The 20,974-nt window shown below is 48.0% G+C and overlaps 1 protein-coding gene across 5 annotated transcripts in view; it reads left to right on the plus strand.

Moving 5' to 3' along the window:
* The window catches only part of ZNF638 (zinc finger protein 638), a 497,682-nt gene that overhangs the window by 285,366 nt on the left and 191,342 nt on the right, over window positions 1–20,974 (plus strand). For all 5 annotated transcript variants that reach the window (XM_029594449.1, XM_029594439.1, XM_029594458.1 and 2 more), the window contains exon 14: window positions 13,330–13,458. In XM_029594449.1, the coding sequence (XP_029450309.1) occupies window positions 13,330–13,458 (129 nt within the window). The remainder of the gene's footprint in view (window positions 1–13,329; window positions 13,459–20,974) is intronic.

Raw genomic sequence — 20,974 nt, forward strand, 5'->3', positions numbered from 1 at the left:
AGCCCTGCTATGCTGGATTCAACAGCTTCCACAAACAGTGGAGTTTGCAAGGCTAGAATCAGCTGCAGCATACCTAGCAGATGGTTTGTATGATCTCATAAGACTGTCTTTAAAGGTAATCGCCTTTGAGGTTAGGAGCAAGACAACGTTTATGGCTGAGAGATTGGGCTGTGGATTCTTGGTCAAAGGCTTGCTTCTGGAGCTTGCCTTTTAAAGGGCAAATGTTCAGAGAACAATTAGGGAAATTGGTGAAGGCATTGGAGGAATCAAAACCTCAGCAACTGCTAGAAAACCAAAGCATGTTAGTCTTTAGATCTTACAAACCTTGCAGGCATTTCCGAGAATATAGAAGATACTACCCCTCAAGGTACTTGCCTGTAAGAGTGCTGCCCTTTTGAAGGACCCAGAAAAAACAAGGCCAGAATCCTAAAGACCCTCTTCTTCAGCTAACAGTCAACAACGCCTTATAGATGCACTCTTTGATTCAGCCAGTAAGAGGTTGTCTTCAATTTTATTTTAAGGAGTGAATCCACATACTATAGGTCTTGAACATTATTCAAAATGGCTATACATTCAGACTAGCTTGCCCAGTAACATATTCATGGAGTCGCCATGCGCAAATCAGGAAAAGAAAAACCAGTTTAGATAACTCAACAAAATTGAAACTTCAGGCAATTTGACTGGTACCTTGCCAAGAACAAACACTGGCTTGTTACTCAATTTATTTCATCATAAAGAAAGATGGAATTTTTTCGCCTAATCCTGGATCTAAAAGGTGTGAACAAAAGTTTAAATATTCTTTGTTTTCGAAAGGAAACTCAATCAGTAATGCTCCCACTCCAGAAAGGGGAATTCCTTGCATCTATAGATCTCAAAGAAGGATATATCCATCTTTCAGTAAGAGATACTCATCAGAAGTATCTTCATTTTTGTATAATAGGAAAGCATTATAATTCAGAGTACTTCTTTTCGGTCTGTTGACAACCGTGAAAACATGTATCAAGGTAGTGGTTAAAGTAACAACTTTTTTAAGAAAGAAAGGGATCATGGTCTACCCTTATCTGGACAATTGATTGACCGGAGCACAGTCTCACCAATATAACATAAGAATTGTCATATTGGGTCAGACAAAGGCCATCACACCCAGCATCCTTTTTCCAACAATGGCCAATCCAGGATACAGGTACTTGACAAATACCCAAACAGTAAATAGATGCCATGCTATTAATGCCAGTAATAAGTAGTGGCTATTCCTTAAGTCAGTTTGATTAATAGTTTAAGGACTTCTCTGCCAGGAACTTGGCCAAGCGTTTTTAAACTGAGCTACGCTAACTGTCATAACCACATCCTTCAGTAATGAATTCCAGAGCTTAATTGTGTTGAGTGAAAAATAATTTTCTCAGATTTATTTTGAATTTGCTACTTACTAACATCAGTCTTTGTATTTTTTTTTTAAAGTACTGTAAATAACTGTTCCACTCTACGTATTTTATAGACCTATCATATCTCCCCCCTCCATGCTGAGCAGCCCTGACCTACTTAGTCTCCTCTCATAGGGGAGCTGTTCCATCACCTTTCTCATTTTTGCCACCCTTCTCTTTATTTATTTATTTTATTTAAAAACTCTTCTATACCGTCGTTAAATTAGATAACCATCACAATGGTTTTCAACAAGGCACGAAAATGTAAATATGGGTGTTATAGATTACAAATTAAACATATGCCATCATAGTACGGTAACAATTTAATACCAATGCAATTTGTCCAATGCAGTTATCTTTCTCACAGGACAAGCAGGTTGGTAGTCCTCACATATATGGGTGACATCAGGATGGAGCCCAATCACGGAACACTTTTGTCAAAGTTTCTAGAAGTTTGACTGGCACCACCAAGCATGCCCAGCATGCCAACAGCCCTACATCCAGCAGGGGTCCCCCTTCAGTCTTTTTATTTCCGTGCAGCTTTAGCCATGCGGCGTGAGGAGCTCTCACAGATTCCTGACAGGAATTTTCCTCAGGGATTGTTTTTTCAATTTACAAATTTATTCACCCCATCCGGGGTCCCCTGGTCCACCGTCGATACCCACGACCGTAAGGTAAGCTTTACCTCTACTTTCGGTCGGTTACCATCCGTTCCAGTGTTTAGGCCCGACGGTCACCGACCGCGCCACGGCCTAAATTTTCGATGGCATCGGGTTTTCGTAGGTGCCCCGACTGTCCTCGGACAATGTCTATCACAGATCCTCACCAGGTTTGTGTACTCTGGATGTACTCTGGGCCCTACCCATGATGTGGACACATGTACCAACTGTGCTCCAATGACCCCTAAGGGGCGTCGAGCCAGGTTAGAAAAGATGGCTTTCCTATTCCATACAAAATAGTGCCCACCTTCTAAAGCCTCCAAGTCATCGACACCGTGGCCTGCCAAGTCTCGTCCTCTGTCATTCACAGATGAGACTCGATCGACTTCGAAGACTTCAGCTTCTATGTCCTCTGCACCGAGCACGGGCAAGGCTGACCAACGAGACAAACATCTGCCGTCTGATTCAGGCACACCGGTGGCCTCGACTTTGGCATCGACCGAGCCACCGAGGAAGAAGGCCCGTGCCGAGGAGCCCCCAACCTCCTCCAGACCGGGTACACAGAGGACTTCCCCACCTTGGGTGGGGGCAGCAGCCGAGACTCCACATACTCCTGTGGACCCTCCTGCGATGCCCATCCAGCCTCCCACTCCGGAACTGGTATTAACAACACCAGCTTTCTGTGAGGAATTGAACTGGATGGTTCAAGAGGCAGTGGTTCAGGCCCTCCGTGGACTTCCGCCTCCATTGACACAGATGCCAATTCCGATCCCAGCTCTGGATCTGATGCCGCCGATGCTTGCACCATTACTTGACCGACTTGATGTCCTCATCAGTGCTCTGCCATTGACACTGGTAAAAACACCGATTCATCATGAACAGTCGACGCCCATCCATCTTTCCTCTGAGGAGGAGGGAACATCGATGCCGGATCCGATTCCAGGGCCTTCCGGAGTAGTTCCACCGAGGCATCCACAGAGAAGGTCCTTTTTAACCTCCTTGGAAGCCCGTCGGATGCTGGGGATCAACACTACCAGCCCTGGACCAGTGATTCCTCGGACTCCCAGAACACCGGAGATATCCTGCTGGAACACCTCTCCTTCATAAATTTTATCAAAGAGATGGCAGAGACCATTCCATTTACCCTCCAGACTGAAGACGACTCCAGACACAAAATGCTGGAAGTCCTTCAGTTTGTAGACCCACCTAAGGAGGTAATGTCCATCCCTGTTCATGAGGTCCTCCTTGTTAATCTTCAGCATACCATCTGGGGAGCACCCAGGAATGGTACCACCTGTCAACCGTAAGTCTGATGCTACTTATCTAGTCCAGTCAGCACCTGGCTTCTAGAAAACTCAACTAGCCCACCATTCAGTAGTGGTCGAATCTGCCCAGAAGAAGGTAAGAAGACCACGGCTGCATTCTTCCGCGCCTCCTGGGAAGGAGCAGAAATTCCTCAATGCTTTTGGTCGTAGAGTCTTTCATGGCTCTATGCTAATTTCCCGTATTGCGGCCTACCAACTGTATATGATGCAATACAACAGGAATTTATTTAAGCAGTTGCAGGGGTTTTCTGATTCTCTTCTGGACCAGTTCCAGGACCAGCTCAATTCCATTGTCAAAAAGGGCCTTGATGCTGGCAAACATGAATAGCGGGCTGCTTATGACATCTTTGACACTGCGTCCAGGGTGTCAGCAGCTGGAATAAGTGCCAGGAGGTGGGCTTGGCTGAAATCCTCTGATCTGCACCCAGAAGTTCAGGAGCGGTTAGCGGACCTCCCCTGCATGGGAGATAATCTCTTTGGCGAGAAGATTCAGGAGACTGTAGCACAGCTCAAGGATCATGAGACTTTGCGTCAACTCTCTGCTGGGCACACGGAGTTCTCCTCTTCTTCTAAATGGCCGTTCAGAAGGGAGGCAAAAAGATCTACCTTCAAAGCACGTAGATACTACCCACCTCCAACTCTGTTTCGTCCAACCAGACCCTATCAGAAGGCTCAACCTCACCAGGCCTCAGAAGACTCAACCAGCTCCACAACCTGATCCTTCCTCGGGATTTTGACTCCCGACTAGAGAGCAATTGTTGAATTCTACCTCTACCAGTAGGTGGCTGACTGTGGCACTCAGTTACCACAGATTCAGTGGGTCCTGTATGTCATAGTTCAAGGTTACAGTCTAAACTTCCTCTCACTACCGGCGGACTCTCCTCCTCATCCGAGGTGGAGTTCCACCGACCATTCTCTACTTCTAGAAGAGGAAATAACATCCCTCCACAAGCCAATGCCATAGAACAGGTTCCCCCTCTACAAAGGGGAAAGGGCTTCAACTCCCAGTATTTTCTAATACCAAAAAAATCAGGAGGCACTAGTCCAATCTTAGATTTTCATGCCCCAAACAAGCATCTATGGAAAGAGATGTTCAGGATGGTAACCTTAGGCTCCCTACTCCCCCCTTCTCCAACAGGGAGATTGGCTTTGCTCTCTAGATCTACAAGACACGTATATGCATATAGCAATAACCCCGTCTCACAGAAAATACCTTTGGTTCCTCGTCGGAAGTCCCAGTAGTCTCAGGCCCACCATCCAATGTCCAACATTGTCCATGTCACCAGGCAACTTCGCGTCTCACTAGCTTGGAGGATCCAGGAGTCCAGTCTGGTCAGAGGACTACCTTTCCAATCTCCAGAGCCCCAGATAATACTGACAACGGATGCTTCCACTCTAGGGTGGGGAGGCCCATGTCAACAACCTGCAAACTCAGGGAACCTGGTCTCCAGCTGAATCACAAAATCAGATACATTTTCTGGAGCTCAGGGCAATAAAATATGCCCTTACAGCCTTCAAGGATTGCCTCTCCAACAAGACAATCCTAATCAAAACAGACAGGTAGCGATGTGGTACATCAACAAGCAGGGAGGAACCAGCTCTTAGCTACTATGTCAGCAAGTAGCACAAATCTGGGCTACAGCGCTCTTTCATTCCATGCTACTGAGAGCGACCTACCTGGTGGGCGTGGACAATGTACTAGCAGATAAACTCAGTCGCACGTTTCATCCCCACGAGTGGTCCCTGAACCCCATGTTGGCGGAGAGCATATTCCAGAAGTGAGGGTATCCGACTGTAGACTTCTTTGCGTCGATTCACAACCGCAAAGTAGAGAACTTCTGCTTACTACATCACAGTCAGAGAAGACCACCAAGAGACGCCTTCACCCTCTCTTGGGCAACGGGTTTCCTGTATGCCTACCCCCTACTTCTCTCATAAGCAAGACTCTCGTGAAGCTACGACAGGACAAGGGCTTCATGATTCTCATAGCCCCTCACTGGCCGCGCCAGGTGTGGTTTCCCACCCTTTCAACCTCTCAGTCCATCCACAAATTCGCCACAAATATCACAGAATCACTGACAGCTGTGTCATCTGAACCTCTAGGCCCTATCACTGACAGCTTGGATGTTGAAAGGCTAATATTACAACCGCTCAATCTCTCTGACCCGGTATCCCATGTCCTGGTAGCTTCACGAAAGTCTTCTCCAAGGAAATCTTATTATTCCAAATGGAAGAGGTTTTCCTTATGGTGCATACCAAAAGAAATAGATCACTTTACCTGCCCCACTACGAAGTTCTTAGACTACCTCTGGCACCTCTGAGTCTGGTCTACAAACTTCCTCCATTAGCGTTCATGTCAGTGTGGTAGCCGCTTTCCATAAAGGTGTAAGGGATGTCTCGATATCGACACAACCCTTGGTGGCCTGTTTTGAGGGGCTTGCTTCACCTCAAGCCCCCTTTGCGTCCTCTGGCCCCTTCTTGGGACCTCAATGTGGTATTAGCACAGCTCATGAAACCTCCGTTTGAGCCTCTGCACTCCTGTGAGCTGCGTTATCTCACTTGGAAAATGCTCTTTCTTCTTGCTATAATGTCCGCTCGCAGGGTCAGTGAGCTACAGGTGCTGGTAACATACCCACTTTACACAATTTCTCCATAATTGTGTGGTGCTCTGCACACATCCTAAGTTTTTACCAAAGGTAGTTTCTGAATTTCATTTGAATCATTCTATTATCCTACCTACTTTTTTTCCAAGACCCCACTCACATCCAGGTGAGCGGGCTCTGCATCCCTTGGACTGCAAGTGCGCGCTAGCCTTTTATTTGGAACACACTGCAGTCCATAGGAAGTCCACCCAGCTGTTTATCTCCTTTGAGAAAACTAAACTGGGAATCCTGGTGGGCAAACAGACCCTGTCCTCCTAGCTTGTGGACTGTATTTCTTTCTGCTACTAGCAAGCAGGCATTCTGCTCCAGGGACGCGTTAAAGCGCACTGTATTAGAGCAATGGCAACATTGGTAGCACACCTTCGTTCTGTACCTCTCTCTGACATCTGCTGGGCTGCTACATGGAGTTCTCCCATACCTTCTCAGTTCATTATTGCCTGGACAAGGCTGGCAGACAAGATTCTATCTTTGGCCAGTCTGTTCTGTGCAATTTATTCTCAGCTTAATACCCAACTTCCTTATAACGGCTCGCTGGGAATTTCAGGCTGCCCTCTTATCCAAAATCACCCCTGTTGTTGTGCCTGTTGCATGTCTTTGGGTGCTTTCTGTACATTACTCGGGCATCCTCAGCTCGCTATTCACCCATATGTGAGGACTACCATCCTGCTTGTCCTGTGAGAAAGCAGAGTTGCTTACTTTGTAACAGGTGTTCTCACAGGACAGCAGGATGTTAGTTCTCACGAAACCCACCTGCCACCCTGCTAAGTTGGGATTGCTTGCGATTTTTTTTTTTTTCGCACTTTTTGCTATAAAGGAGACTGGAGGGGGGACCCCTGCTGGATGCAGGGTTGTTGGCATGCTCAGTGGTGCCAGTCAAAGTTCTAGAAACTCTGACAAAAGTGTTCTGTGATTGGGCTCCATCCTGATAATGTCACCCATATGTGAGGACTAACATCCTGCTGTCTTGTGAGAACACCTGTTACAGGTAAGCAACTCTGCTTTCTTGCACATCTATTTGAAAGTCAGCAACTTTCTGGCCAGAAACTCAGGGAAGTACAGACACAAGAGAAAAATAATACACACGGATATAAGTGATGCAAAGAGTTGGGGAATCAGGATGGAATCAGGGTTACAGCCAGTGTGTTGGAGATTTTAGAGTATTCAGGCTGAGTAATCAATTATAGAAAGAGCAGTCTTCAGCCATAAGAATAGGATTTTTAGGGGCACATTTCAAAATCAAGGAAGCAATGGTTTCTCACCAAAAAGAAAATAAACAGTTGCCAAAGTCATCAATTTTATCAGTTTGGAATATCCAAGAGCTTGAGACCAGTTCCAGCTATTGGGCTCAATATCTGTACCCGTAGATTTGATGCCATGGGCAATAACACACATTAGACCTCTGCAGAGTTATTTACTCACACATTGCAGACCACAACTTCTCTATATTGGTGGTCAAACAAGACAAACATACCCATAAGGAAGGCTTCTCTGAAGGACCTTATGTTGAAGATAGATTGCTACCAGAAAAACTATTTGGCAAGACATATATCGAAATTACTGGCATTATTATGCAGGGATCATTATCTGAGAACTTCATCAGAAGGTATCTTGATTCCTAAGGTGCTTTCTTACTGAAAGTGGTGTCCTTCTGCTTAGAGTGGACAATGAAGTTGCCGGCCTTTGAGTGGTTAGATTTGGGAGAAAGGTCTAAGCATCTGCATATACTGGATGTGTGTATGATGCTTTTAAGATATCTGAAGGGGACAAATGCTTTTTGGAAATCAGATCTGCTTGTGCACAAAGAGAAGAGAAGAAGGCATCTAAGGCTACTATTAGGTGAAATAAGGAGGCTATTGCTTCTGCATATTTTTGCAGGGATGTAGCTGTTCCAGAAAGACTCTGAGCACATTTCACTAGAGCCCAAAAACCTCTTCAGCAGAGTACCAGTTGGTGTCACCAAGGGAATTTGTAAGAAGCAGCTTGGTCCTTGTATTCTTTTTTTTGCACATTATTATTTGGATGTGCAGACTATGGATGCAGTTTCCTTTGGGGTGAGCAACTTGCAGCTCTTTCTGTTTCCCTCTCAGGTTAAGGGTGGCTTGGGTACATCCCAAGTGTCCTACCAGACCAGTCCAGAGTTCCACCCAGTTGGCCTGTATCCTGCTCTTCTGCGTACATAGACTATGCAGAGTGTTGTATTGCGGTTAAATGTATTTCTTAAAATTTAGTTGAGAATCTGTTTTTGGTAAGGGGGTCAGTTTTTGAAGGTTCACCAAAAAATGTTATCCCTGCTTATATGTGTGGGGAGAGGGAGGGGTGGTAGCTTTGATAAGGGAATACTGAAGGGTTGCAGGTGGCACAGTTCCTTATATTGGCTTTTTCCAGCAAAGCTTTCATTCTCTATCTGCTGGTTGGGGAGAAAAATCTAGGCATCTGGAGTGGTCTGTTAGGACTCAAGGAAAGAAAATTAGCAGGTAAGAAACCTAATTATAAACTTTCTAGAGTTGATAACCATATTTTAAAAGCTCTTCTGTTCTTTGAGAAGTGGCTAAAAGGAGCAGTACATAAACAAGCATGGGATTGCAAATCTTTTACAAAGAAGCATGCAAGATAAGGACAGAACCTACCCCGGAACCCTCAGTATTCAACTGTCTCCAGCAGCTGGAACATCTCACTCTCTCGGTTCCCTGTTTAGCTTGCCCTCTCTGTCTCCTCTTTACTTTGGGGCAAGCTCACGCAAGTACCTTTTTTGTCTACTTCATATTAATAAAAAATAAATAAATTTTGTTTTGAGAACTTTTCTCACTGACTGTGTTTAGGGCAGACACTTCTATCTCCCTCGCTCTTGGGGTTCCTAGGGGGGCTTTGCCCCTTGATTATTATCAGCCTAGGTTCCCTTCCTGTTGACCTGTGTGGGTGATACTGGTGGTGCCAGTCCCTCTCCCCACTGCTGCCGTGCCCCGAGTGGTCTATTCCTCGGATGTGCCTTTCAGGGATGAATTTCATTCCCCTGTCTCTGTGAGGAACTAAAACTTTTTTTCGGTCACTTTTTTCCACAGAGCTTTGTTTTTCATACAGTTCTTTAAAAAAAAAAAAAATACTAATACAGAATATTTACTAAATTTTATCTTTAAGGCAGCAGTTTTATTATTTGAGGAGAGAGCGGGGTTCAATCTCCCACCTAACTCCTCTGGGGCTCCCAGCTCAGCTGTTTTGCTTAATTATATAGCGGCTCCTGCTCTCATGCCGCGGCCATTGTGCTGCACTGCTTGTGGAGAGTCGGTCTCCCGGCTCTCCCGTGAAGGGGTTTTCTTCTCGGTGCCTTTCGGGGGGGTGAAGGTCTCTCTCTTGAATCGCCAGCAATTAAGCCTCTGGGAAGGACTCCCCGCCGTGCTGCCAAGCCTTTTTCGTCGCAGGATTGCGTGGCTGCGGCAGCCATCTTGGATTTTTCTCTCCCTGCTTCTCCAGATGCAGGGGACTCGAATTTTTCGCTTTTTGCGCCCGATTTGAGCCCGGTTCGCTCTCGGGGTGCTGGCTCTGACCCCCCATCCGGTTCCAGTTCACGAAAGGGGCGCCGGCCAATATTCAATTTACTTCGTTGTTCCCAAAAAGGACGATTCGTTCCATCCCATTCTGGATCTCAAAAGGGTAAATCAGGCCCTCAAGGTTCCCCGCTTCAAGATGGAAACCCTGCGGGCGGTGATAGCGGCGGTTCGTCCCGGGGAGTTCCTCGCGCTTCTGGATCTGAAGGAGGCTTATTTCCACATTCCCGTTCGTCAAGAACATCAGAAATTCCTTCGTTTTCAGATTCTAGGTCAGCACTTCCAATTTCGGGCTCTCCCGTTCGGTCTCGCCACTGCTCCCCGCGTCTTTACAAAGATCATGGTGGTCGTTGCAGCAGCTCTTCGCCGGGAAGGAATTCTGGTCCATCCTTACCTGGACGACTGGTTGATAAGGGCCAAGTCCTCCGCTCTCTGCTCCCTTGCTGTAGACAGGGTTTTAGCCCTTCTCACGTCTCTCGGCTGGATAGTCAATTTCTCCAAAAGCTCTCTTCGACCCTCTCAACAACTAGAATTCCTGGGCGCCCTTTTCAACACTCGAGTCGGGAAAGTTTTTCTTTCGGACTCATGAACACTCAATTTGATCAATCAGTTGAACACTTTCATCACTCTCCCATTTCCCATGGCGTGGGATTACCTCCAGGTTCTAGGAACCATGGCTTCCACGATCGATCTCGTTCCTTGGGCGTTTGCTCATATGCGTCCTTTACAAACAGCTTTGTTGTCCCGTTGGAAGCCAATATCCGAGGACTATCAGGAGATTCTCCCTCTGTCCGCATCTACCATCGCCAGCATACAATGGTGGTTTTCCCCGGCTCACCTTCTCAAGGGAATGCCTCTTTTGACTCCCTCTTGGGTCATAGTAACGATGGACGCCAGCCTCTCCGGCTGGGGGGGCTGTCTGTCAGTTTCAAACCACTCAAGGGTTCTGGTCCCCTTGCCAATCTCGATGGCACATCAATCGCTTAGAAGCCCGAGCGGTTCGTCTGGCCCTCAGGTTTTTTCTTCCTCTGATTCGTCACAAAGCTGTCCGAGTACTATCAGACAATTCCACCACTGTAGCTTACATAAACCGACAGGGTGGAACTCGGAGCCGTCTGATGGCATTAGAGACCTGCAAGCTTTTTCTTTGAGCAGAGAGACACTTGGATCGTCTGGCGGCTTCCCACATAGCGGGGAGGGAGAATGTTCAAGCCGACTTTCTCAGTCGTCAGCATCTCGATCCCGGTGAGTGGGAGTTGTCAGACGTCGCGATGGATCTAATTGTGCGCAGGTGGGGTCCCCCTCACCTAGACCTCATGGCAACGCTAGCCAACGCAAAGGCTCCATGGTTCTTCAGCCGGTGGAGGGAGCATTGTTCAGAAGGGGTGGACGCGCTAGTTCTTCCCTGGCCCTCCGACGTTCTTCTCTACGTGTTCCCTCCGTGGCCACTAGTGGGAAAAGTCCTTCGGAGAATAGAGCTCCATTGCAGTCCGGTCATTCTCGTGGCTCCAGAGTGGCCTCGGAGACCATGGTTCGCGGACCTGGTGAATCTCTCCGTGGAAAGTCCTCTCCGTCTCAGTCATCTACCCCATCTTCTGCGCCAAGGTCCCGTATTTTCCAATCAGGCGGATCACTTCTGTCTAGCGGCATGGCTTTTGAAAGGCGTCGTTTGAGAGACAGAGGATATAAAGATGAGGTTATTGCCACCCTTCTCAGGGCTCGTAAGCAATCAACTTCCATTACTTATGTTAGGGTTTGGAAGGTTTTTGAGGATGTATGTGAAGAGTTTGGCGTTTCGGCTCGTTCGCCCTCTGTGGTGGTCTTACTTTCTTTTCTTCAGGGTGGCCTTTCTAAAGGTCTCTCGGTGAGCTCTCTGCGTGTTCAAGTTTCTGCTCTTGGTTCACTTTTAGGCACCATCGAGGGTCGTCCGGTCACCTCTCATCCTGATGTTGTTCGTTTTTCTAAGAGGCGCTAAACATCTGAACCTGCCTGTTCGGTCTATTTGTCCTTCGTGGAATTTAAACTTGGTGCTTCGTGCTCTTTGTTCGGCTCTGTTCGAACCTCTTCGTCGTGCCACTCTTAAGGACTTGACTCTTAAGATTGTTTTTCTGGTTGCTATCTCTTCTGCCAGGAGAATTTCTGAGCTCCAAGCTCTATCCTGTAGGGATCCCTTTTCTCCGTTTTTTTTGGATTCCGGTGTCTCTCTAAAGACTGTTCCTTCCTTTTTACCTAAGGAGGTTTCATCTTTTCATATTAATCAGTCTGTTGAACTTCCCGCTTTTTCACCGGAGGAGATCTCTGCCTCCGGTGGTAACGATCTCAAAAGAATCTTGTTGCACTATCTTGAAGTTACCAATGACTTTCGTGTCTCTGATCATTTGTTTGTCCTACGGAGTGGACCCTACAAAGGTAAGCAAGCTTCTTAAACTACTATTGCTCGCTGGCTGAAGGAGGTGATTTCCTCAGCCTACATTTGCAAGGGCAGGCCAGTTCCTGAAGATCTGAAAGCCCATTCTTTGCGTTCTCAGGCGACTTCTTGGGCGGAGTCTCAATCTGTGTCGCCTCAGGAGATTTGTAGGGCGGCTACTTGGAAATCTCTTCATACCTTTGCTTGTCATTACCGACTCGACGTTCAGGCTCCAGTTTTTGGTTCCTTTGGTCGTCAGGTTCTTCGAGCGGGATTGTCTGGATCCCACCCTTTGTAGGGAAGCTTTGGGACATCCCATGGTCTGGACTGATCCAGGTACGTACAGGGAAAGGAAAATTAGTTCTTACCTGATAATTTTCGTTCCTGTAGTACCACGGATCAGTCCAGACACCCGCCCGTTCTTCTCTTATCCGCTCGTTTTTTCCTTCTTACAGGAATTTTTGTCTTTTTCTTGATCTCCTGCATCATATGTTTTTTGAAGTTCACTGTTAAGGCACCGGAAGCATCTTTTGATGATCAGGGGTAGTTGTACAAGAGCGCTTAGTTACACAGTTCTTTGTCCCAATTGTTGGGTTATTTGGATATTTTTATTATATTTATTACTTATTCTGGTACTTGCTTGATCTTATACCTTTCTGCTTTGACAATAGTTATACTGAGGGTTCCGGGGTAGGTTCTGTCCTTATATGGGCTAGCCTCAGAATTCTGAACTGTCTCCACCTGCTGGAACGGGGGCTTAACCCATGGTCTGGACTGATCCATGGTACTACAGGAACGAAAATTATCAGGTAAGAACTAATTTTCCTTTAGGTAGGGGTATAGGGAACTGGGGAAGCCCTACTGGTGTCGCCGCACATTTCCTGAGGAGGCCACTTGCTCGTACTCGTGCGTTCGGACATAAAAATTCAGCGCATGTGTACGCACGGGAAACATATTTTATAACATGCACATGCTGGTTATAAAATTGGCGCGTCCATGGCGAGTGTGGCTTTGAAAATCCAGCCTAAAGTGAGTAAGCTTCAGGCTGTAATAATTGCTTCATACACACAATTTTAAAAAGAGGACTCACCTAAGTTTTTACCCAGTGATGTTTCTCAATTGCATTTAAATCGGCCCATTCCGACAACCAAACTTTTTATTTATTTATTTATTTATTTATTTTTTGCAGAGCTGAGCAGACTTTTCATACCTTTAAATTGTCGAATATCGCTTATGTTCTTAAAGATGTGTATTTGGCATAAAAGGGAACAACTAGAGTTAATAGACAATTATCTCCAATTTTTTTTTGCAGGAAATTCCAAACTCTGTTGTCCTGGTTAGCAATTTGCCCGATAAAGGCTATACAGTAGATGAAATATCGAACCTGGCTAAGCCATTTGGAGGGGTGAAGGACATTATCATCTTATCGTCTCATAAAAAGGTATTTGAGTGTTAGCTATTTTGTAGTCAAACTTATTCAGCCTTTGGAAATTTCTTGGCAAGTTTTTGAAAATACCATGCTGAGAATAAGTCAAGGCTTTTTCCTGGTACAGTATAGGTAATTTGCTTTAGTGGAGCTATGTGGCATGAAAGAAATATTCTATGCATAATTTTTCAAGCTAGAATTGTAAAAGCTATTAATGTACTGTAAAGAGACAGTATTAGGTATATTCCTTAAACATCAGCTTGGTTAATTTTCTCTTCCTTTGCTTCCTCTGATTATAATCCCTAGACTTTAATGACAGTTAAGACCATGCATAATGGCACCAATGGATTTCTTTTGGATTATAACCTCAGATATATAACTGTTTGCCTCATTTGTAGCTATGCCAGGCATTTGAACTCTAGGTGGATAGATGTGCATGGGGCTCTTAAAGTTACAAAACATGAGTCAGTAGGGAAATACCCTAGAGGGGTACATTTACTGAACATACCCAGATCAGTCCCTACAAGTGGGTTTATGATGGAGGCAGAGAACAAAACAGAGTGCCACCTGCAGTCCTTCAGTATTCCTGTCTCCAACAGATGGTAGAAGTGCATCTCTGCAGTCCTGTCTGGTTTGGTGTTGGAGACTGGAAAGGGCTCCCCGAGGTGGAAGGTTCCGTTTTTTTCGGGCCATCCCTCTGGTTGAGCCAGGCGAGCAGGGGAGTTGGATACCCCTGCCTGTGTAAGCCCGTGAGTCCCGGGTCCCCTGATAGCCAGGGTACTGGCTCCCTCTCTGTTCCCTCCTAGCTGCTGCTGACTTGCTCAAGAAAGTGTCCCCCTGTGGGACTCTTGTTTCTCTCTAGCTCTTTAGGCTTTTGGGCTGTAAAGTTTCTTTAAAAAAAAAAAAAGTTTTCCTTGTTGGGAGTAGCAAGGCTCAGTGGGGACAGTTGGCCTGCATGGCAGTGCCGCAAACAGGCAGGGCCGGGGGTGGGGTGAGGTGGAGGACAGTGATTTATTTCCCCTGGGGGAATAGGGCCATTTTCAATGTGCCAGCCTGAAGCCCAGGATGGCTTATCGGTCCTCAGGGGCTGGGGCAGGGCCCAAAGTGAGGGCCCTCCGTACCTGACAACTCTGAAGGGGCTACGGACCACAACACTCTAACTGATGGGGCTTGGGGGATGATGTAGGCTCTAGCTCTATTTCCAGTGATTCTGAGAGCGCGCCTCTGGGCCCTGGGGGGGTTTTGCACGAATTCTTTCTCCTGCTACATGAGGCCTTCTTGGCTAAGAAGGCAGCCAAGCGTAGACCCAGGGAGACAAGCTCAGGTTCCTCCTAGAGACCGCGTCACTCATTGGAGTCTCTCTGAAGATACGGGGGCATCATCCTGGCCATCCAGATGTGGACAGAGAAGATGGGATGGAATCTGATGATCCGCAGGGGGAGGGAGACTCCTCTCTGGTAGTGGATCCGGATGAACCAGACGGGGATCTCGCCCTGGTCCAGACGCTAGTAAAGACGATCAGACCCTCCTTAAAGGTGCCAGGCCTGATGGAGACGACACCCGGGTGGTCCGCTTATTTAAGAGGGAGGAACTGAGACCTCTTATTCCCCAGGTTTTGGAGGAATTGAGAGGGAAGTTGGCTCAGGAAGTCAGATAGCGAAGGAGTTAATCTGGTCCTGGATGGTCTCATGTCCGCCAAGTGCTTTCCCTATTCCAAAAAAGATTCAAAAGGTGATTACCCGGGAGTGGGATACCCCGGAGGCAGGCTTGACAATGGGGAGGGCGATGATGAATCTCTACCCCTAGTTGGAGAAGAATTTGGACCGCCTTAAGACAACTAAGGTGGATGCAGCAATCTCAAGTTACCAAGAAAACCACTAATCCGGTGGCAGGGTCCGCCGCTCTGAAGGATGTGCAGGATCGCAAGCTGGAGATTCAACTCGGATGTTCAAGGTCTCCGCGTTGTCTCCATGCTGCGGTTTGTGCTAGCATGATGCACCATGCCTGCCTATGTTTGATTCAGAAGTCTCAGAAGTCAGCGGCTTCGAGAGTACGGCCTATGTGGCGGACACTTTGTATGATTTAGTGCGCACATCAGCTCCCAGTATGGTTTCGGCGGTGGCGGCAAGGCGCCTTTTCTGGCTACACAACTGATCAGCCTTATGTCACCTTCCTTTTAAAGGGAATCTTCTCTTCTCACCTTATGAAGTCCTTGGGAGAGACTAAGGGCAATAAATTGCCTGAAGACAGGAAGAATGTTGAGGTCTTTCTCTGGTTGCTCTTATTTTCGATAGTCGAGGCGTTTTCGCTCTGGAAGAGGAACGGCTTCCTTGGGATCTAAGCAGCCAGCCGGCCGCCAGCAGTCCTTTTGACCCTCCAGACAACCTTCCGGGGTGGCTCTGGCCAGGGGGCCGGAGGCAATAAGCCAACACAATGAGATACGGCCCAACCACTCCTCTCCAGGAGCGGTCGGGGGCTGCTTGTCCTTTTTTTTATGAGGAGTGGGTGAAGATTACATCCGATCAGTGGGTACTCGAGGTGATCAGGGACGGCTACGCCTTAGTTTTCTCGGCCGCTCAAAGACGCCTTTCTGGAGTCGCGCTGTGTTTCCTGTAGCAAGCGGGAGGCCGTGGAAGGAACCCTGCAAAGATTAAGCCTGAAGGATATTCTCCCGGTGCCAAAGAACGAGCAAGGTCAAAGACGGTACTTGGTCTACTTCGTGGTTCCAAAGAAGGAGGGCACCTTCCGTCACATCTTGGATCTCCAGAAGGTGAACAGGAGTTTGAAGGTCCCACATTTCCGGATGGAGTCACTAATCACAGTGATCGTGGCAATCCGCAAGGGTGAATTTCTGGCATCGTTGGATTTCACTGAGGCCTACTTGCACATCCCCATACGGCAGGGTCATCAGAAGTTTCTGCGGTTCAAGGTGCTGGGGCAACATTTCCAGTTCCTAGCTCTTCCATTCGGACTCACCCTGGCTCCATGGACCTTCACCCAGGTGATGGTGGTGGTAGCGGCAGCCTTAAGGAAGGGAGGGGTGCTGGTGCACCCATACCTTGAAGATTGGATCATCAGAGGCAAGACACAAGAGGACTGTGTTCGAACAGTGGACCACATTCTCCAGACATTATGCTCTCTGGGTTGGGTGATCGACCTGGTGAAGGGTCAGCTGACACACTCAGTCCCTAGAATACCTGGGGGCCCAATTCGATACCCAGATCTAGACTGGTGTTCCTGACCTGCATCGGCAGGTCAAGCAGCTGTTATATCTCCAAGTTCCAAAGTTCTGGGATTACTTACAGGTCCTAGGCACCATGGCCTCGACATTGGAGTTGCTCCCATGGGCCTTTCCCCACATGCTTCCGCTGCAGAGATTCCTGTTGTCATGCTGGGATCCAGTGTCGGAGCCATGACATTTTCCGCTGCCTCTAGGAAAAGAAGCCAGAGCCAGCCTGCTGTGGTGGCTATCCCGGCCCCATTTGGAGAAGGGAGTGAGTTTCGAAATCCCAGAGTGGGGTGGTGACCACGGATGCCAGTCTCAGGGGCTGGGGAGCAGTGTCCCTGGGTCGTTCAGCTCAGGGACTTTGGTCACTGGAGAAGTTCTGTCCATCAACCAATTGGAGACTAGGGACATGCACAGAGCCTTGGAAGAATTTTTGCTGCTGGTGCAAGATCACATGGTTCGGGTTTTCTCGGACAATGCAACGAAGATGGCGTACATCAACCGTCAAGGCAGCACCAGGAGTCAAGCAGTGGCTCGGGAAGCTTAATTGCTGTTTGAGTGAGCAGAACACCACCTAGAGGGGATAGCAGGTTCCCATGTCGCCGGAGTAGACAATGTGCAAGCGGATTTCCTCAGCCATCAACAGCTGGATCCAGGGAAGTGGGAGCTATCCCTGGAACCTCATTTCTGCCCGGTGGGAGCGGTCCCTCAACTGGACCTCATGGCGACGTGGCTCAATGCATAGACGGCTCGGTTCTTCAGTTGCAGACGGGATGTCTGTTTAGTGGGCCTTGACGCTCTGGTGTGGCCGAGGGGGATCCTTCTTTGTCTTCCTCCATTGGCCCCTCATAGGACGCATGCTACTGTGCATAGAGACCCATCCCAGCTCTGTGGTTCTGGTGGCTCCCGAGTGACTGCGGCATCCATGGTTTGCAGATTTGATTCATCTGGCCTTGGATGGATCCCTTCGACTAGCTCATCTGCGGGGGTTGTTGCATCAAGGTCCCATCTTTTTGGATCGGGAGGATCACTTTTGTTGCATGGCCTGGCTTTTGAGAGACTGTTGCGACTGAAGGGCTATTCTGAGTCTATCATTACTACCCTTCTTCAGACCAAGCGTCCGGCGCCCTCCATGGTGTATGTCCGAGTTTGGAAGGTGTTTGAGACCTGGTCTGTTCAGTAACAGATAGATCCACTGGTGTCTTCTGTTCCGCATATTTTGTCTTTTCTGCAGCAGGGCTTGTCAAAGGGTTTGCCTTATAGTTTGCTGAGAGTTCGTGTCAGCCCTCGGTTGCCTTGGGGGGGGGGGGAGTAAGGTTCAGGGCAGGCTGTTAGCTTTTCATCCCGACATCTGTTTCCTAAAAGGGGTAAAGCATTTGAAGCCTCCGGTCCGGAAGTTGTCCTAACTGGAATGTCAGTCTGGTGTTGCGGGTCCTTTGTGAGGCCTCTTTGAGCCTTTGAGTCGAGCATCTTTAAAGGTTCTTACCTTGAAGACTGTCTCTTTGGTTGCCATTTGCTCGGCCAGGCAGATTTCCGAATTACAAACTCTTTCTTGCTGCGATCCTTTCCTGTCGATCTCTTCCGACAAGGTTTCTTTAGACGGTGCCTTCGTTTCTTCCTAAGGTGGTCTCTGCTTTTCTTGTGAATCAGACGGTGGAGTTGCCAGGATTTCCGGACTGGGCCAAAGATTCCTCTATGGGTAGAGATCTCCATTTATTGGATGTACGACATACCCTGTTGCGCTATTTGAAGGTCACCAATTCTTTCCGACAATCTGATCATCTATTTGTGGTGTTCAGTGGAATTAGGAAGGGAGAGAAAGCGTCTAAAGCTTCCTTAACCCGCTGGTTGGCGGAAACTATTTCTTCGCCTATGTTTCTAAGGACCATGGGGTTCCCAGTAGGTCTTAAAGCTCATTCTATGTGCACGCAGGTGGCGTCATGGGCAGTGTGTGTGTTGGTCTCTCCTCAGGAGATTTGTAAGGGCATGGTTTGGTCCTCACTTCACACTTTCGCTAAGCATTACCGATTGGATGTGCAAGCACCAAAGGCAGCCTCCTTTGGTAAGTGTGCTGAGAGCGGGTTTTTCGGGTTCCCACCCACTATAGGGGTGCTTTGGTACATCCCACTTGTCTAGACTGATCTGGGTATGTTCAGGAAAGGGAAATTGGTTCTTACCTGCTAATTTCTGTTCCTGTAATATCATAGATCAGTCCATAGCCCTGCCTTGTTGGTACTTCCGAAAGACTGACTTGAACTAGTGTTCGCTAGAATGCTTTTCGAAGAGTTCTTTCAATAGAATGTATTGGTACTTTCGAGCTCAGCAGTTAAGTTTGTTAGCAGTTTTTTCCAGGGTTTCCAACCCGGGGTTTTTGTTTGCCCCATTTTTAGGGGAATGTTTTTTTCTTGTTCAAATCTTGGCTTGGGTACCGGTCAATACTGAGGGACTGCAGGTGGCACTCTTGGTTATGTAGTAGTGCCTCAAGGTTTTATTCTCTGCTTCCATCTGCTGATAGGAATGCATAAACCCACTTGTGATAATGTGGTATTACAGGAACGGAAATTAGCAGGTAAGAGCCAATTTCCCTTTCTCCTAGGACAAGCAGGATGGTAGTCCTAACATGTAGGTGATGATATCCGATGGAGCCTGGCACGGAAAACTTTTGTCAAAGTTTCTAGAAGCTATAACTAGCAGGCTGAGCATGCCCAGCCTGCTACCATCCATGTGTCCACGCGAGGTCCTCCTTCAGGCTCTTCTTTCTGCGGTGCAGTTGCCTCGCTGTCCGTGGAGTTTCAGCTTTACCTTGATTCCTCTAGTTGTTTTTCAAATCCTCGTCGGGTCCCCCTTCGCGCTGTTTTCGGCCATTTTTTCCAAACTTGCGGTTGATTCCCGACTCCCCACCCCACGGTGTCCATCTGTCATTAACTGCATTACCGGGTTTTTTTTCGTGGCATCAACCGGTTTTCATCAGTGTCCCGCGGACCATGTCCATCACGGATCTGCACGAGTTTTGCATCCTGTGCCTGGGGGCCTCGCACAATGTCCGAGGGTGCCATCTGTGTGAACAAATGATGCCCAAAGGGCGTAGGCGTTTGTGTGCGCCTCGCTAAAATGGAGACAGTTTTTGGGACTCCGAAGTCCTCCACGCCTGCTTCAGTTCCTTTGACACCTAGAGATTGCAGGGAGCTGGCCAACCCGCTTCTCCTCACAATCCCTCCAAGGATCAGAGAGAGGAGGATTGATCCTCAATCTCCCTGCTCTCCGAGACCCTCAGGGTCATTAGCTTCCTAAGCGCCGGGGAAAGACTGGACCGAGCACTGGAAACAATGCAGTCACCATCGACACTGGTCACCATCGGCGCACAGTTCCAGTTTTGGAGCAGCACCGGCAGCTGCCGAGCCACTATCGAAGCAGCATCGGCCATCAGAGGCCCCATCCTCCGGTGCATCTGGTAGCCTGAGGCGGAATCCACTAACACCGAAGCCATCGATATTTCCACCATTGTGGCACCTATCAACGACAGCCTAAGTCATCACCGCCGACTCGTCCTTCTGAGCCTCCACCACAAAGGGCGATGGGCACTCTAATCCCGCTTCGACACCGATCCCATCGAAACCTGGTCACTAAAGCAGACCAGAAGTTTTCAAAAGGTTCTAGGTTGTCACATCGTCCAAGAACCATATTGCTGTCACATGTTTCTGTTACCAGCTATGTTGACACAGCACCAAGGGACCCTCTCTGCCAGCAACATGGGATTGCTTCGAGACGTCCTCCCGTTGCCAGCAACAGGACTCCATACTCGAGAGTAGCCTGGCTTCCGGACCCTGATTTATGGCCCGAAGTCCAAGATACACTACCTGATCTGCCATGCACCAAGGTCCAGCAGGCAGTGCCTCAATTGCAAGACCAGCACAAGACTCTGCGACAGCTCTCTACATTTCTTGCACAGCAGAGGGATGTGGGAATGACGACTTACCGCTCATGTGTGAGACCAACTGATACCAAGATCACACCAGCTCCGCCAGTTGGGCAGGCTCCTGGATTGTTCAACCTTGCCAGTCAAGAGAGCGGCCACCCCACTGAGGACCAGAGCTCGAAATACCGTTCCCCGGACGCAACAAGGCGGAGGATTTTTATCTCACTATTTCCTTCTTTCAGTAGAAAGCAGGCAACCTCGCCCATCCTGGTTCTCAGAAATCTCAACAAATTTCTTCCGAAAGAAAAGTTCAGAATGGTGTCTCTCTGCACCATGCTTCCCTTACTACAATAAGTGGGTTGCCTCTATCCTCTGGACTTTCCATACGC

Source organism: Rhinatrema bivittatum, chromosome 1 (genome assembly GCF_901001135.1).
Source record: "Rhinatrema bivittatum chromosome 1, aRhiBiv1.1, whole genome shotgun sequence".
Classification (NCBI taxonomy): domain Eukaryota; kingdom Metazoa; phylum Chordata; class Amphibia; order Gymnophiona; family Rhinatrematidae; genus Rhinatrema; species Rhinatrema bivittatum.